The 19891-nt window shown below is 40.0% G+C and overlaps 1 protein-coding gene across 5 annotated transcripts in view; it reads right to left on the bottom strand.

The window, feature by feature from the left end:
• slc4a10.S (solute carrier family 4, sodium bicarbonate transporter, member 10 S homeolog) overlaps positions 1-19891 on the bottom strand; it is a 111311-nt gene that overhangs the window by 72590 nt on the left and 18830 nt on the right. For 3 of the 5 annotated variants that reach the window (XM_041579123.1, XM_018238823.2, XM_041579120.1), the window contains exon 2: positions 5310-5391. In XM_041579123.1, the coding sequence (XP_041435057.1) occupies positions 5310-5391 (82 nt within the window). Of the gene's footprint in view, positions 1-5309; positions 5392-15098; positions 15485-19891 lie in introns of those variants that run through there. The other 2 variants (XM_041579122.1, XM_041579121.1) reach the window with 2 other exon arrangements.

Raw genomic sequence — 19891 nt, 5'->3', positions numbered from 1 at the left:
AACTTACAAAAATATGGTTCCTCTGGCTCCAAGCGCACTTCCCACAACCCAGACACCGAACTCCCTTTTCCCCCTCCATTCCCCCCCCCCCATACAACGGCAATAAAGGAACCCTTGGTAATCAATAATTTCACAAGTAGATGGGAATGAGAAGTTATTCTGTTTATTAAGGTTATTGTTTACTAAGATGCCAATAAGAAAATTATTATCATAAGACTGAGGCACTGCTGTATGGGTGCAAGGTTTTGGCTTCGGTTGCATGGTCATAATTAGTTTACAAGACAAGAAACTGATGCCAAATTTAATTTAGAGAAATGTTACAGAGAACTGCACTGGTGGGATTGTGGTCAGCATTAGTAACTTGTAGAGCTCAAGGTTCTCGGTTAAATTGAATTTAGGCTCTAAATTATAGTTACAAAAGGCTTCTCAAGTAAGAACTATCCCTACTAACACTACATCAGTCATCTTTCTCTTTTTTGCTAAAGGGAGATCATTTATATAGTGAATAAAGTACCCTCTTGTAAAATATAAGGATATTATAAGTTACCGAGGAGTTTCATGACCATATAAAAACACAAGGCCATACAGGTCATGGAACTCTGAGGGAACTTCTAATATCCTCATATTTTGCAACTGGGGGTACTTTATTTATTATAATACACAAGTTTCAGTGAGTCATGTGACAGAAATGACATCAGAACTCACCGTTTATAAATGATGACATCAGAACTCACCGTTATTTATATTTCATAAACCCAACAAAGCAAGATTCTCCTTGGTAAAAATAATACATTGTTGCTGTATAAATTAAGCTTTAATATTCATGACCTGTAAGGACCAGCATGCGTTAGCCCATAATATGCCTTAGCCATAATATTGGATGCAAGCAAAACTGCTCTAGAAGTTATACAATGGGCATATAGAGAATATTAACGTCGTTATTCTTTATTAACATCAGTGTTGACTTAATTAAAATCCAGCAAGAAGGAAGGGTACCTAGACAGTGTTCAGTAGTAGAAGGCCAATGTATTTATATAGAATAAACCCCAAGGGAAATCTTAATGTGAATGAAGCATTATAGCCGTACTGCTGGTTAAGAGTTCTACCTTATCTTTGCAAGTCCTCTCTATCTGTATCACAAAGCCTAACAAAGACCTTCAACCTGCTGACAGCTGCTACTGTGCCAACTGCTATTATTTTCTAGCAAGGGTACTTGAGCCTGTATTTGCACATAATACTCTGCCCTTCCATTGTTATATATTGTCCTTTGTGCTTTATACAATCACAGGGCCAATACTGGGCACTGATGGCACAGCAGGCAACAATTATGGATGGGTTGGGCAACACTATATCAAGGACTAATGCAAACCTCCCAACATATGAAAAATTAAAAGAGGAACAAAAAAATTATTTTGGCCGTGCCCATTTTATGGCCACACCCAGTAATTGCTATGTCCATTTTACTAAATTTGGCAGGTTAGGGAAGTTTGAACACATTTCTTGGAGTTTTAGTGCAATGTTTTATGTGTTATAACACTTTTGCTAATGAAACTGAATTGCTCTTTAAACTGCTAGTGTCAGTTCTCCCAAGAGACCTGTTTATCTTAAATAGTTACAATTGTTTCTTTGCTTATCTTAAATTGATAGAAATGTATCTAAGTGCAGCTGCTGGTTGTTCTGGGCACTCCGCCAAAAAGCCTATTATTTTAATTAAGTTTCAGATATTGTATCTTTTTCTGGAGTCAGTGCAGGAGATCAAACAGAAAGTGGGGACATTTCAGTAAGAAACCCAGGATTGCGGGCTGAGCTGTCAAAATCGGGACTATCCTGCATAAATTAGGACAGTTGGGAGATATGCTAATGATGACCCAAAAACAAAATAAAAAACAGTACAAAGGTGCTGCTGCATATATGTATTTTAGATGGCCTTAGTTGCCCTTTATATGGCAATAAACAAATCATAAACCCTACTTTAAAACAAGGATATGTGATCCTTTACTAGAATATATAAAGCACATTCAGTGCCGGGCCAAGTCGGGCAGGTGCCCTAGGCAACCCGGCCGACTATGTCGCCCCCACCGCTCGTGCATGCACAGAAGTGCTCAAGCAGCGAGAGCGCTAGAGCGCATGTGCAGAAGATCGATGAGGCTGTGCCTCATCTCTGTGCGTATGCAAGAAACAGCGCACATGACCACAAAGTGTGAGTGCGCATGCCCCGAAGATCGCGCACTTGCATGAACCACTGCAACCTCTTCTGGAAAAAATGGACTGAACTAGGGGAAGGCATCAGAAGAAGTACATGCCTGGCGTCCCTCTGCCTTTGCGCCCTAGGCACGTGCCTCTTCTGCCTACCCCTAGTTCCGGCCCTGAGCACATTATGATTCTACCAGCACATTATATTACACTAAGCTCAAGTGTAGAAGAACCCCCTGTATAAGCGCTACACTCCCCTTAATGTGCTCATGTACTGTAAACAGTCCCCCGCTGTACAGCCCCTGAGTGTAGGCAGAAATAAGTAGCTAATAAGCACTGGCCATCTGGCAGCACATGGCCTACTATTTTTCTATTAATGCAAATTCTGTCACGCTCACATTTCTACTATGATCCCTTTTACATATCAGTCTGATCACTGAGTCTCACTTTAAAAGGGTGGCAACTGTATTTTCTACATAGCAAAAGCCTCTCCTGTGCTATTCAGCCAACACTGACAATACAAATATCACATGCTTGTCATCCCATTTTATATATTTACATACATAAAAACCATTTTTCCTCCCTACAGCTGTTGTTTATAGCTGCATTGCTATGGTAAATAGGGATTAGGGGATTTCAGACTAGCCGGATACAATGCTGCATTCCTACAGTTAAAGTAAACAGCTGGTTCTGGGAATTCGAAAGAGAATTGGTTGTGTGAGTGATCCCCTCGAATGATCCGGGTTCAGGAATCTGTTGCACCATAATGGCTTTTCGACTGGACTTTTAAGATGCCAACAAGAAAATTGTTGTCATGAGACAGATGCAGGCCCGAATTTGTGGCGAGGCTACCCAGCCTCTTCCCTAAGGAGCTCTGGGGACTCAAATTCCCCAGTGGTCGGATGCTTGAGAGCGCGCTAGCTCGCACTCGTGCGGGGAGGGTCCGGGTGGTGCCAGCACTAGGACCATACAGGGCTGGCGCTAGGACCTTGCAGGGCTGGCACTAGGACCATGCGGGTGCACAAGAAGCAGCCAGCACTGCGGCCTTAGGGGGTCGCAATCCAGCCCTGGACAGATGTGTTGTATAATTACAAGATTTGGGCTTTTGCATTTTTTTTTAATGATTGTAAGTTTGTGGGATCCACAACGGACACTTTCCTCTATTTAATTAAGACAGTTTTATTTAAGAGAGTTTATTTAAAAACAGGGGTGACGATTTCAGCATACTAAACATAAATCATAAAAATAAATCCTGCCCTCTGGGCATTACCTTCACCCATTTGTTGAATTCCCTCACTAAACTGGGCCCCTTATGAATTAGCACCGGTAAAAAAAACCACATATGTTGGGGTAACTCCTATACTGTTCTTTGGGGGGTTGCACAGCATCCTGGCTTTTCTCAGTTAATCAGTAAATCAGACTATTGTCTTTTGGTCAAAGGCTCCCTCTGCTCCATTAGTAGCAGGCAGCACCCCAGCCCCTCTGGGAGATTCTAACACACACAGGAAGACTTCCTGTTCTGTGCCCTGCTCAGAGAGACATTCCTTACATTTTCATCACCATTAAATACCTTCCCACAGGACAGCCTTCCTATGGAAAGTGAACCCCAATATGCAAACTGGACAACTGGAATGGATTGTCTATACCTTCCAGAACACTATAGCTTCCAGGGCCAGATAGCAAACATGAAAGGTATTCTCCTTGAAGTTTACATCTCTCATTGGGGAGAAATTAAAGGCATAACTCACCTTCTGACACATTTTACTTTAAGAAATGAGCCATTTATTTTTAATTCAAAGCTTCTAAGTAGCACAGCTACAGCTAATGGGGTAGTAAGCAGTAAAGTTTTGGCACTGGCAACAACTGGATAAAATATAAAGAAATGTACTTAATCTCAAACAAAAATCGGTTTGAAACAAATCATTTTTAATGACTGTTCCTTTTGAGTGTGGGGCTCATTTTCCACTGCTGACTTTCAAAAAGGCAGAGCAACACATAAAACACAACACTGTCCTCATCCATCTTTTTTCTTCTGTCACACCCAAACCACACACAACAACAATTGTACAACTTTTAAGGAGTCATTAACTTTTAAATTAACTTTAAGGGGCAAATTCACTAAGATGCGAAGTTGCGCCAGGCGCAACTTTGCCGCACTTCGCCACACTTCGCCAGGCGTATTTTCACCAGGGCTCCGCAAATTCACTAAAATCCGAAGTTGCGCACAGGGGTAGCGTAAGGTTGCGAAGTTGCGCTAGCGTTGATTCGCTATATAAAGCGAAGTTGCGCTAGCGAAGGCTAATTTGCATACGGCGAGAAATTCAAATTTCAATGGAGGAACACGTATCTGCACTACAAATGCCTAGAAAACCTTCAAATCAGCAAATAAAAATTTTATTTTGCCCTACACATGTGCCCACTGTCTAGGTAAGTTGCCATGAGTCAGGAAATGTAGGGGGGAGGAAGGGGAGCCCCAAAAAAATTTTGATATTTTTCAGCCTATCAGCCATCATGTAGAAAACACGCCAGCGTTTTTTGGGACTTAGAAAAAAAATTGACTTTTTTTTTAAACAATCCCTATCTACTCTATTGCGCTTCGCCAGGTCTGAGGTGGCGAAGGAAGTCTAGCGTAAAAGGTAGCGTTCAGTACACTGCGCAAGTTAGTGAATTTGCGTAGTTTCGTCGCTAGCGAAGATTCGCCTGGCGTAAGGTTGCTAAGTAACACTAGCGAAACTACGCCAGCGTTCGTTAGTGAATTTGCGCAGTAGCGAAAATGCCAAATGCTAGCGAATTAACGCTAGCGTTCGGCGCTTCACGCCTTAGTGAATTTGCCCCTAAGTATGTTGTAGAGTAATATTCAGAGACAAGTTTGCAATTTCAGCAGTCTGGTTGCTATGGTCCAAATTACCCTGGCAACCATGTCTAGAGTTAAAAGTTAAACTATAGGTGAACCACCCCTTTAAGCTCATCTCTGGATCCAAACGACCCAGTATCACTGACCATGGCAAGGGCAGCAATGGAAATATGGTTGAGGGCAGGGCATATATTATATCAATCATGTTATTTCTGGTTACCCCCAACCCCAGAAAAAGTAATATAGACAATTACTGACTTACCTTCTAAATCTTCTTTTTCAAAGTGTGTTTTCAGAAGAGAACGAGTTCCGCCTCTGTCCACCACTGCCTCCTCATCATTTCTCTGCAACAACCAAACAAAGGGTATTACAACTATGTACCAACTTTACCCAACAGTGCTCATTTACAAAAATGGAGCCTGCTACAAAGAGCCTCTTTTTAATTTAGTCCCAATGAAAGAAGCTTCTTGCACCCAGAGGAACAGCTCTTTGCATTCCAAGGGAGCACAAGGCGTTGTATTGCACTTTGTATGCAAAACTGCATATTGCTACTACTGCTACTACATCCATGCGTCAGTATAGCAGACAGGCCCCAGTGTACTAACAAATAGCAAATAATCAGACATTTTCTTTCAATTTTTATTTCTATATGGCTATATAATTCCCCACAATATACAGTGTGATTTTATATTAGTACTACATTTCTGTATCATTTTGCCCTGTACATTCTCCTAATAACCCGAATTATTACATTTTCCTAATCGCTCCACTAATATCTCTGCTGTTCAGGGCGGTAAGACGGCCTTATTTAAACAGCTCTTACTTCGGTAATTGTCTTCATTTAAATTGCAATGAGAAGAGAGAAAAGAGGCCGGCACTTAGGATCCGCTAGAGACTCACATTACGAGCAGCTCAAGGAGACAAGTCAGTGAAGAGTGAAATGCAATTGGCTTCTGCTTCACAGCATGTTCTACTGTACCAAGGATAAAAGAACCTGAAGCTCTACTTTACATATCCTTTTAGTATGTTATAAGATGGACCACTTCTTAGCAACTTTAGAACTGATCATTATGTATGTAATGTGTTTGTTTCAATTACAGGTATGGGACCTGTTATCCAGAATTCTTGGAACCAGGGGTTTTCCGGATAACAGATCTTTCCATAATTTGGATCTAAATTACCCCGTTGTTTTTAAGGCAGTTTATAAAGCTTGTGCATCTCCATCACCACTGATGAGTAAAACAATGCAAAGACATTCTAGGGATGAGTGAATCTGCCCTTAGGTTTACTGTATATACAGTATATAAAGGGGTCTGTATAGTAGCAGCTGAAGCTCATTTATTTTCACGACCTGTTATTTATTCTAGCTCACTGAATTTCATCACAAAAAATAGATATTACATGTATGTTCTTTTAGGTAGTTCTTCTACCTGGGCTGTGGAATGAATCCATACGATTTATTGTACAGGGACATTTTCAAAGAAAAAGTTGTGTCTGGTCAAACAACATATTATCTTACTGTCTTGTCTTACTGTCAGCCAGAACAATCCATATACTGTATAGGGATTCAGGCCCAAATTCATTAAAAAAATGCTTTTTTTTTTGCAGATTGTGGGTAACTCTAGGATACTGAAAGGGTAACTTATGACTGCAAGTTAAAGTATAATCATGACAGAATGGACATAGCGGGTGAACATATTAAAATATGCTTCGTCGCAATTGCAAGACAATGCATGTGGGTGAAAAAAGAGGTGAACTGCTTCCAAAAGTACACTTCACTGCATTTGTAAATTGACATTTTAATATCAATTCAAGTTTCAAAACTTAGGGAGGAAATTACCTCCAAAAGTGATATCACTTTACGCTGTGGCCCACCAAGACACAAGAAAATATCCCAAATGGGCCTAGGGGACTGTGGGGATTCCTAGTCATCACCATTAATCCATGTATACCTAAACCATGATTATTTCCCTGTTGTGTGAGCTTAAGTGAAGTTAATAAAAAGTTAAATGAAGAGTGGAGGGAAATGGTTTCGAGAGTGGGTCTCTGGTCTAAGGATTTCTGGTGGGCCCTTTGATGCCCCTAGACTGACACTTATTAGCAAAATAAAATCTATAATACTTAAAAGTGTTGACATCATATTGAGTAAAAATCATGTTCTGCATCATGCTGAATTGTATGGCCCTTCTATAAATCAATGTGAGTCTTCCCTCAGTGTCTGAGCATGGCACATATTTATGAATAATGTCTATTTATTTTAAATTACAATTATCATTGAGCCGGTTACAAGCAATATTTCAGAATTATAGTTGGCTTTTCCTTTAGAGGCCCTTCTGATATAATTATACCTGCAATTTATTTCATGCCTAGCTGATATAATGAAAACAAAATAAGACAGCTCTATAGGCATCTGTCCTTATTAGTTATATTTATTACCCAGCAATGTTTGCTTTGCCCACGGTTCAAAACAAATTCAACATAAAATAGATGTTTTGAAAAGACAAATTTATCTCCTGCTTAGTAGACCACAGTATGTTTTAAGGGGATATAAACCTTCAATAAAACACTTACATTGTACTTTCCAGGTCCCTAAAGTACACAGAACAAATATAAAAAAGCCAGTTTATGTCTATTTACATCTTTTTTTAACATTAATTTAGGATGATTGATCCTGAAAAATTCTGGCTAGCCTATAATTAAGGGCTTGACTCCCGAAACGCGTTATGCGTACGGTATCTGCAGGATAATACAATAAACCTGCTTTTTACCAGAGTACTGCCCTTCTTTCGAGTTTCGACTGATGGAAATAAATGATGTTTTAATGAATGAACAATCCGACCATAAACATTTTCTCTAAAGGAGACATACAGTATAGTGTAAAAACTAGTGCATCATTCTCCTCGAACTATAGAAGTAATGTGCTTAAAAAAATTGTGTTTGGGGCTGATTTATTCAAATATTCCCTCAAAGCTCAACTAGCCCTGCCCATCTCTTTCACTACCTGCACACTGAATTTTCTGGATGTGCAGGGATGCCTGTGGCACTCAGCTTACTGCACTGTAGGATAGGAACCAATAAGCAGTTGACCGGGCTGACCTGATAGGGAACTGAAGCCTGTCTTTGGTCATGTGATTTCAGGGCTGTGATTGGCTATCCAGTTGCTGCTGTGCTTCTAACAGGAACCATTAACACACACATACACCTCAATTGAAACACTGACAGGGACTGTTACAGATCTATAAGGAGCTTTTAGCCCTAAGTAAACCAGCACCATATATCACTCATTATAGCCTACAAAATTAGGATTTAACATATCCTCTACGTCTCCTTTAAAGGCCAAAAAAAGGGTTATACACTTGGGGTGCCAGTATGTTAGTGTTTTAAATATCTAACTTTTTTACCCTGGACCAGTGCTTCTGTTGAGAAAAACTTTCACCAGGGATCTGTTATATTACAGGTATGGGACCTGTTATCCAGAATGCTCGGGACCTGGGGTTTTCCGGATAACGGACCTTTCCGTAATTTGTCTTCATGCCTTAAGTCTACTAGAAATTCATTTGAACATTAAAGGGGACCCATTGCCCAAAAAAATTATTGAAAATCATATTTTATCACATTAGTCAAGCAAAATGAACTTAAATTACACTATATAAATTATTTGAATCTTGTTTCCTTCAGTCTGGGAATTCAAAATGATAGCAAACAGGCAGCAGCCATTTTGTGCACACTGTTATTAAGGCAAGCCTTGCATCATCTCAGAATCTTGTTTGTGCACCAGAATGGGGGGCCTGATGTCCATCCCTATGCACTGGTTACACAATTAAATGGTGAAGAGAATGGGGGAATGTGGGGAGAGCAGTAACATCTAGGAAGTGCTGAATGGAAAGTGAAAGTAATTGCCCATGGCATAGAGGAGGGGCAGACAATATTTGATTGACAGCTGAGATTTTTAAATGAGCTTACAACAGCTATGAATGATTTAATAAAAAAATAGAAATTGGATTTCATGTTTAATTTGAAAAGGACTTTTATTATACAGATTTTTGTGTCTGGATGACAGGTCCACTTTAAATAAACCCAATAGGCTGGTTTTGCTTCCAATAAAGATTAATTATATATTAGTTGGGATCAAGTGCAAGCTACTGTTTTATTATTACAGAGAAAAAGGGAACCATTTTTTAAAATTTGGATTATTTGGATAAAATGGAGTCTATGGGAGACAGCCATTCTGTAATTCGGAGCTTTCTGGATATCGGGTTTCTGGATAAGGGATCCTATGCCTGTATTTATATTTCTCAATACTCCATTCAGTCTTATTTATACTTAGGTATGCACACTGGCAAAATAGTGTGTTTTTTTATGACTTTACTGCACATGCACAAGCCTACAAAGCATCGCTTTACCCTTTCCTTGTGCTTTAATACTTAAGTAAAAGGAATTTAACCCTTTACGCATTACTTGCCTTAGATTCTACCATTTCACTGGCCCATAACTTCTACTTGTCTTTTGGCAGCATGCTGGCTCAGCGAGAGAGACCAAAGGACCTTTGCAAATAAAGGGCTAACTCTTGTTTTTGCCATTTTTCCATGAGTGGATATATTAGAAGTAAGTGTTTCTTAACAGAGAGACCAGAAAAAGAAAACCCAAAAATACTAGGTAACTTTGTACTACAACAATTGGAACAATAAATCAAAAAAACAAATCAGAAAATAAATAGTTACAACCCAATATCTGCAGGAATGTCCTGACAAAGCCAGAAAACAGAATGTACTTATGGAAACTAATACACAAAATGCTTGAAATACATTCCATCAGATTAGGCAGGTTTGGGAAACAAAAAAAAAGGTATATTTGGACTGTTGTTGGACTAAACATGCTAAAGGAAAAATCACTTTTCTGTTAAGCTGGATCAGCAAGGGGGTAGTTTAACCACCAAAAATGGATAATGGTTGAAATGGAGTTTTAAGCAAAATCTTTATTTTATTTTTTAAACTGTGGTGTTGGCTAGTGGGGAGAAGATTTTTACAACCAGGCCCATATTTATATAGGGAATGCCCCAGGCCCCTGTCACTGCTTAGTGTCACAGCCCCCCTCCCCTTTGGGCTCATGCATGTACAAATTTTCCTAACTGGGTCCAGAGCACTGGGGATTGCCACATGGGAGACCTGGGAAACTACGGATAAGCCACTTTTCCATAATTTGGATCTCCATACCATAAGTCTACTTAAAAAAAAAACTTTAAACATTAAATAACCCCAATTGCTTTGTATTGCCAACAATGTGGATTCATACACCGTAACTACCATCAAGTACCAGGTACTGTTTTATTATTACAGAGAAAAAAAGGAAATTGGTTTAAAAAATTTGAATATTGTAAAAATGTCAATTAAAATGCACTCTATGGAAGATGGCCTTCCATAAAGTTTCTAGATAAGAGATGCCATGCTTATAACCTGGCCCTGACATCAGTTAGTACTTCACTGGTTAGGCCAGTGGAAGTAAAACAACTGCAGGGGGACCCACTGACTGAGCAAAAGTATATTTTTACTAATGATAATCTTATATAATAATATATGTGGCTGAAATTCACATGGAAAAGCAAAGACAATGACCACAAGTACAGCAGTTATGTTTCTCATTGTACAAGGGTAGTACAGAATATAAAACATAATCTCCAATGCCACATATTATTTCCAATACTTATTTATAATAGTGCAAATAAGGAGAACGGCCCTGCCCAGAGGATTAACCAATATATGGTACAGGTATAGAATCCCTTATCCGGAAACCCGATATCCAGAAAGCTCCGAATTACGGAATGGCTGTCTCCCATAGACCCCATTTTATCCAAATAATCCAAATTTTTAAAAATGATTTACTTTTTCTCTGTAATAATAAAACAGTAGCTTGTACTTGATACCAACTAAGATATAATTCATCCTTATTGGAAGCAAAACCAGCCTATTGGGTTTATTTAATGTTTAAATGAATTTCTAGTAGACTTAAGGCATGAAGACCCAAATTACGGAAAGATCTGTTATCCGGAAAACCCCAGGTCCCGAGCATTCTGGATAACAGGTCCCATACCTATACCATACTGCTCCTGCCATTTCCCCCATTCAGTTGTTACTTGGAACAGCTTCTAGGAAGAATTCTCCATTAACCATAGATGCAGTGAAAAGCTTTTAATAACGATTTATTTTTGCAGGCTCTTCTACTGTACATGTCTATGGGAAACAGGCCCCTGGGTTGATGTGAATTTAATAATTTAACCCATTTACTTTGAGATGCTGAATTATGACTGATTGCAATGTTTTCCATGAGACTCCCCATTAACTTAGCATTCCTAAGCATCACATTGGCTGAAATGAGTCAATTTCATGTGCTATAGTGAGAGCCTGAACTGAAAGTAACGATTCCTCCAGTTAACTGCTACCATGTCAACCTTTAATATATCTGTTCTGTATATTCTGTACATTTACCATGTTTAGGTCATTATTCTTCACAGGCCTTTTGTTACTTGCTCTTCCAACCTGAGCTTCATCTATCTAATTACAATTTGAAACTATTTCATGTTGGCAGTCATGTTACACTGGCAGTCTTGTAGGCTGAGCACTACTAGACAAGCTATGGTTTAATGGACTTGTAGGAACCTCCATAGTAGATTATGATGGTGACAGTCTTCCTTAGGGCAAGATGGCAATTCTACTGCAAAGCTTTTATGCCTGAAATGTTAATTATTGACAGATCTATAGATGACAGATAAACACATTCAGTTTGTGTTTAGAAATCATGTATTGATCTTTCCCTGCCTGCAAAACCAACCTAGGAGAACTGTCCCAGTTTTTCTCAATGGTCACTTTGATGATTATTCTCTGCTGTAAAGAGATTATTGCATTATAATACACAATGAATATCTGTAAATTATATCCTCATAAACAGTGCTTAATGTGCTTGATGTCATCAGTTATAATTTGAGTTTATTTATATCATTTGTGTCACATGACTCGCTTAAACATGTGTATTATAACAAATACAAGTACCACCCCCCCACACACACACACGCACACACACACACACAGGGAAAAATATAAATAAAGATATCAGAAGTCACCTTTGAGTTCCATGACCTGTATAAAAGTATTTGGACTCCGGCCTTGCGCTTTTATAGTAGGAATGCACCAAATTCAGGATTTGGTTTGGGATTCGGCCAGGATTCTGCCTTTTTCAACAGGTTTCGGCTGAATCTTTCTACCCGGCCGAACCAAATCTGAATCCTAATTTGCATATGTAAATTAGGGTGGGATGGAAATTGCGTGACTTTTTGTTACAAAACAAGGAAGTAAAAAACTTTTCCCCTGCCCAACCCTAGTTTGCATATGCAAATTAGGATGAGGATTGGGTTCATATTCTGCCGAATCTTTTGCGATGGATTCGGGGGTTTGGCCGAATCCAAAATCGTGGATTCGGTGCATCCCTATTTGATAGGGTCATGGAACTCCTTGGTGACTTATTATAGCCTTATATTTTACAATACTAGGTATTCCTAGACAAACCACTTAGCTGGAAGTACATCTAGGTCAGTGATCCACAGCCAGTGGCTCGTGATCAACATGTTGCTCTCCACTCCCATTGATGTTGCTCTCAGTGACCTAATAGTAAATGCCCATTTTGAAATGCCTGGTTTACATTCATGTTTTGAGGCATAAATGCACATGATTACTCCAACAGAGTCTTATGAAGGCTAGCAGTCCACATCGGTGTAACGTACAGTATCCCACAACCCAGAGTAAACCCCAATGTCCCGGGCTCGGCTCACGCTTCGGCCTATAACCGCCGCCTTTCACGTCGGGAGGAGCCCTTCGCTACTTGGATGCCGCCAGGACTTAATAGTGAGGAGACTGAGGGAAGAACTCTGGGCGAGCAAGGGAACGTAACGTAAAGTTTATCAAAGTCCAGGAACGGGCCGAGTCAAAACCAATCGGGAATGCAGTACAAAATCGGTAAGCAGCAGAGTAATCGAGGTCACAAGCCGGGTCAGCAACTAACAGGGTCGAAGTACAGAACGGAATCCAAAGAGTAGTCAGGAACAAGCCAAAGGGTCAGGGCAGGCAGAAATCAAACAGGAATCAGGGATAGCCAAGGTCACAACTAGAATCACAGAATAAATCACACCCATGAACCATATAGAGAACCTACGTTGGGCAAAGCACAAAAGGACTGATGGCCCTTTAAACATTTGAATTTGGCGCCATTGGACGCTGGCGAATCAGCGCCAGCGCCTGTGCAAACACGGCAACGCAATTGCGTCAGCGTGCCTGCGCCTTTAATTGTCGGGCTTGCGCGCCGCGCGCTCCATAGGAGCCGGCGCCTGGGGCCTAACCGCATCGGCGGTGCGAGACGGGCGTCCACGTCGAGGGGGCGGCAGGCGTCCCTGCCGTCCCCTGGGTAAGTTTCTTACAATCGGGCTATCAATTAGCCTATCACAGCCCTTATTTTCTTGCTTGTGTGGCTCCAGCGCCGGATTTGTAAAAAAGGCACCCTAGGATGGGTGTCTCTTGTGCCCCCTACCCCAGACGCACGCGCTTAACCCCGACCCCTGATACACATGTGTGTGCCTCCTACCCCACTTGGTCCGCTGGTGAGCACTGTGGAAGCACTGTAACTCCACTAAGGGTGTCCTGTTGGAACCCGGAAATATAGATGCTGCTGGGCGGTATGCCTCCCCTACAAATATGCCGCCCTAGGTCAAGACCTTTGTGGCCTTTTCACAAATCTGGGCCTGTGTTGCTCTCCAACAGTACATTTGAGTGTGGCTCATGAGTAAATAATGATTGGGGACCCCTGTTCTACCTGTTTGGGAGCATCAGTAGTCATCCAATAGCACTTTTCCATCCTTTAGCACCATCAGACAAAGACCCCTGAATGTTCTCATTGATTTTGCAGTAGTACCAAGTACCACTTATTGCACAGGTATTTGCAAAACCAAGGTTTGCCAAGACAATACTTCAGGTGTTATACAATAAACGCTATGGAGGATGCATATTGATGCAATTCATCAAGGTATGTTCATCCAAACAAACTCCTGCCTTTCCACATACTTATTATTGCATCCAGGGCCGGCACTAGGGGTAGGCAGGGTAGGCACGTGGCTAGGGCGCAAAGCTGGGGGGGCACCAGAGACATACTTCCTCTGCCTGATACCCCTAATCAGGTCCCCGCTCCGCTCCTTGCCTGAATGCCCATTTCTGCGTTGTTTTGCCAAATGCGTGTTGATCGATGCATTCGCACAAATGCCCGTTCTATGCGCATGAGCATCCAATTGACGCTTGCATGCATGAAATGCATCAAAATGCAAATGCAATTAGAGCCATTTTGACGCATCAGGGTTGCAGGTCAGACAGCGGCCAAAGTTATGCAGGAATTATGAGAGAAAACAATGCCTTATGGGTAAAATAAAAAAGTGTGTTTGCAATTGCACTTTGCATACTGCACTTATTCTAGGCACTCCATGAATGTATATACTGAAACAAATTTACCAGCTAAACCAGAATGCAGACTGACAGATATAGATAGATGATAGATAAAATTAAACTGTATTTGTTGAGTAAAGTATCTGCACATGCAGACTCTAATATGGAGTACTTCTCCTGTGAATATATATAATGGAAATTGATTAAAAATAAGGTCTTCTGCCTTTATTTGTCCTATTTCACAGCATCAGCACCAGAACGCAATAAGATTAAAGCCATCTGCCTCAATGTATCTATACAAAACTGGTAAGTGTTTGTTGCATATTTACTCCCATGTTGAATTAACCTTTCTAATAAGCATTGCTGGTTGTGAAAGGTTAATAAACCCTGAGATAATATGCTTCATAACCCAACGCTACACTGAGTAGAGCCCCTTGAATATTACTGGTTAGGATGCACATAAACAACAAGAGCCAAAGTAAAGGCATGTGCCTTTACCTATTTGCATTGCATTTACCGATACATTTCTGCAGATTTCTGATATAGGAAGGTGAAGGAAAACAGCTCTTAGGCCTTACCTGGTGGCAGAGAGAATGGAATAAGTCATTGCTCCCAGACAACATGGCTCCTCTACTCCCAGAATCCACTGCACTCTGTATTTAGGACTTCAACTGCATCCAAAGCCCATTGACTTTCTTATCACTTAATTAATTTATTAAAGTGAGAAGTATTAGGGTTTTTTGTTTTCTGATGAGCAGGTTCAGACCAATGGCATTGTGGTGTCCTCCATATCTGCACTGTGTTGATACTAACGCTGTGTGAACAGGCAAGACTCCCTGCCTGAAGCTATTCTGTATCCAGCAAAGGCAGAGCATGTCGCCTCTCTCAGCTCATCATCACGGCAAAATCCATCCTGTGACCATGGATTTGCTCTCTATCTCTAAACAACTGGGGGGACGGGTCAGCTGATGGGATCTGCACAGCGAGAATCATCTCACAGAGGATTTATAGATTGCGTTAGAGGGAAGGAACAGACTGTCTAAGGGAGTTTGGCAAATATATAAATACAATGTTCACCCCCTCCTCCTTAGACATGGTGTTCTGTCACTGATCTGATTTGTGAAATTTTGTGTGTATGTGTGGCAGATGCTCGCATTTTACTGTAGAGCCTCCTCCTTTCCCTTGGCTCGTCACTTCACAATGGTTAACAGCATGTGTCACTACTGTGCAAGGGGCAATGATGATGAAAGAGAATCAGTCTGGCAAATGTGATCCCTTAAATTAAATTAGAATCTCTTGGTGCAGAGGGTCGGTGTTTGTGATTTTTAACAGTGACTGTCTCATTTCTGATATAAACATGGAATTATATTTATAGCTATTCATAACCTGAGCCTTCTCTCTAACCCCAAAGCAGACTCAAGGGATATGTGGATCCATGGATATGAGACAAACCCTGCTACTTACAGTGGGGGTACACTGACAACAATGGTATTGGACTACAACTCCCACAAACACATGCAAACCTACATAAAAAAACAAACTGTCTATATATCAAGCATCAAGTAAAATAGTAAAAAGGTTTGACCGTACACCAATCCCAATTAGTCTCTGACCCTAATCATGTTCTCTATTACTAGTGACATATTGTGCATTTTCAACCATTATTTAACCTGTGATAAATTGCTGGAAGTTTAAATACAACTGCATTAGAATAACCAGTGTTGGTTCTTATTCAGTGCTGGGAAACTGTGTTTAATGCTTCCAACTCCAAATGCAGGAACAAAGAACATGGAGCCAGATTTATACAGATCCATGGAGCCAGATTTATACAGATCAGCTGGGATTCTCAGTGGAGGATTATTTTGCATTTTAATACTGCAGTGGGTCCTGGAGAGCTGGGGGAAGTTTCATTGAGCAATATTGCTGTAAGACTGCAACCCTGATGTTGTTACAGCTTCCAGCATGTCTAACCTTGATATTATGTTAAAATATGCTGGGATTTGTAGTCCAGCCACAACTGAGTAAAGTGTGATTGAGCAGTGCATGGCAGCAGGGTCTATTATCCCTAGCAAGGGTATATGTCACATTTTAGAATTCATTGTTGTTGGACTATAGCTCCTCTCATGCCTTCAATCCAGAGAAGAATGTATTTTATAGTGATGACCTTAAAAGACCTACAAGCCCGTCCCTTATATAGCTGACCAAAATATTTACTTTTACATTGTGCCCAACAGGGGCGTAAGTATAGAGGAAGCAGACCCTGCGGCTGTAGGGGCAAAATACTGAGCAATTTCAACATTTATTGGTAAAACAGGACAATCTCTGGATATGTTAGGGGCCCTAAAATTAATTTGCTGTGGGGCCCAGTAACATTTAATTACGCCACTGCTAATGACAGAAAGTAACTTTGTGCCAGACTAAACTACAGGTCAAAGCACGGCATCTTGCAGTTATCTTCATTTCAACTTCATTGTCTTCATTATATTACACTGGGATCAAACATGAGGATAAAGGACAGACTGGTTTACTGCTAGGAAACTGTGCTTAAAGCTTCCAACTCCAGTTACAGGAACAAGGAGCCAGATTTACACAGATCAGATGGGATCCTCATTGGAGGATTATTATGCATTTTTAACAGTCAAAGGCTGTAGAAATTGTGGGACATTTTTGGGAAAGGTTTTGCTTTAAAGGAACAGTAACACCAAAAAATGAAAGTGCTTTAAAGAAAATATCATATAGTGTTGCCCTGCACTGGTAAAACTGATCTGTTTGCTTCAGAAACACTAAACAATAATGTAATGTATAAAAGATAACATTATGTTCTAAAGAGCTTATCTGCTATCTGCTTTGTAACTTGAGTCTTTTCTCCTTTGAATGGCTGCCCCCATTGCTACACAGCAGCTTATTTATATAAACAATAGTAGTGTTTCTGAAGCAAACACACTAGTTGTACCAGTGCAGGGCAACATTGCATTATTTTTTTATTACTTTAAAACAATTTAATTTTTAATGTTACTGGTCCTTTAAGAATACAACGCTGATGCTGCTGGACTACAGCTCCCAGCATGCCTCAACCTTGATAATATGTTAAATTATGCTGGGATTTGTAGTCCAGCAACAACTAAGTAAAGTTTGGTTGAGCAATGCAGCAGGGTTTACTACCCCTTTAAGGGAAAGTGGATTTTTCAGGGAGCTCAGTTTTAACATTCCAATTGAGTTATGTGCCCCCTACTGGTAGAATATTGAACTAATAGTAGTAATATTTTCAAGGAACACTGTCTCACTGTTCTGCTTTTCTAAAGGCTTTGGTTTGGTTACTGATTTCTGCTTATTCATTTAATACAAATTATGATAAGACAAATACATCAAACATGGTTTTCCTAGAAATCCCTAAATCTAACAATCTAATACTGTGACCTTCACATATCGACTGTGCAAAACAGAGACAGAAATTTACAGTGTTGGAAAATAGGCAGGTGGGGGCAGTGTCAGCAATATAGGGAAACATTTTAATATTATACTGTAAATAAACATGAGGAAGGAGGTCATACAATACTTGTTATATCTGCCAATGTGATGCTTGCAATGGCTTGAGTGCAACTTGTACACCATTTACAAACATTTTGTTTCTGCTTCTGAAAGGATTCATAGCCATGATAGCCAATGATTTCACCAATGTTTTTGTTCCTAGTGCTTTGCCCAATTACTAACTGACACCCAACATGTCTTTATCCTTAGCAATCTCTGGAAACATTAAGGGGCTGATTCATTAAGGGTCGAATATCGAGGGTTAATTAACCCTCGATATTCGACTAGGAATTGAAATCCTTCGACTTCGAATATCGAAGTCGAAGGATTTAGCGCAAATTCTGCAATCGTACGATCGAAGGATTATTCCTTCGATCGAACGATTAAATCCTTCGAATCGAACGATTCGAAGGATTTTAATCCAACGATCGAAGGAATATCCTTTGATCAAAAAAACTTAGGAAAGCCTATGGGGACCTTCCCCATAGGCTAACATTTACTTCGGTAGCTTTTAGCTGCCGAACTAGGGGGTCAAAGTTTTTTTTAAAGAGACAGTACTTCGACTATCCAATGGTCGAATAGTCGAACGATTTTTACTTCGAATCCTTCGATTCGAAGTCGTAGTCGTAGTCGAAGGTCGAAGTAGCCCATTCGATGGTCGAAGTAGCCCATAAAATACTTCGAAATTCGAAGTTTTTTTACTTCGAATCCTTCACTCGAATTTAGTGAATCGGCCCCTTAGTGATTAAGCACCAATAGGGGTTTATGGGTATCACCCAGCCATTTTTATTTAAACCACTTGGGGAATCCAAAACAATTGCCGTGATTCACACCTGTGTGTATATTTCAAGATTTAAGGTAAATACTTGTTTGCTGTAACAACACTCATGGAAGGACTATATATATATATATATATATATATACTGTATATATATATATATATATATATATATATATATATATATATATATATATATATATATATATATATATAGTATGCAGTAGTAATGGATCAGCACACTCATTTTAGAAGTGATTAAAGTGTCTTTATTGGTAACACAGCATTGTTATCCGACGTTTCGGTCCCACCTGGGGACCTTTCTCAAGGATCCTTGAGAAAGGTCCCCAGGTGGGACCGAAACGTCGGATAACAATGCTGTGTTACCAATAAAGACACTTTAATCACTTCTAAAATGAGTGTGCTGATCCATTACTACTGCATATTATGAACATTGATCGTGCACCTCTACTCTATTGGAGATCGAGTGCGGACACCCAAAGCAACTCTATATATATATATATATATATATATATATATCTCAAACGTAATCCCTGTATTGCTAAATACTACACATTTGTCTCCATGGAGCCAATTTAGTTCTTATCGGGGTATGGGGGATTCAATGGACAGTGCTGTCAAGAAGAGTAATGAACCTGCTAGTAAAATTCCACTTTAGCATTTATCACAGCACATGCTGTTGGGTGTGTCTGTATGCTTTGTTAGTCTCGGTCAGTAGGTGAATTATATTCTAAAACTGAATATTTTGCTTTCCCTAGCTCTCCAGACATCCCAAGCTTTATTAGCTTAATTATAGAGATTCCTCCAATGAAAACCATCCTTGCCAGCCATATGTTAGTCAAAAAGTTGGTATACAGGTATGGGATCCATTATCCGGAAACCCATTATCCAGAAAGCTCTGAATTACAGAAAGGCTGCCTCCCACAGACTCCATTTTATCCAAATAATCCAAAATGTAAAAAATGATTTATTTTTCTCTGTAATAATAAAGCAGTACATTGTACTTGATTCAAACTAAGATATAGTTACACTTTGTTGGAAGCA

This window comes from Xenopus laevis, chromosome 9_10S (assembly GCF_017654675.1).
Source record: "Xenopus laevis strain J_2021 chromosome 9_10S, Xenopus_laevis_v10.1, whole genome shotgun sequence".
NCBI lineage: Eukaryota > Metazoa > Chordata > Amphibia > Anura > Pipidae > Xenopus > Xenopus laevis.
The sequence above is the reverse complement of the archived record's forward strand: the minus strand, read 5'-3'. Positions and strand labels throughout refer to the sequence as shown.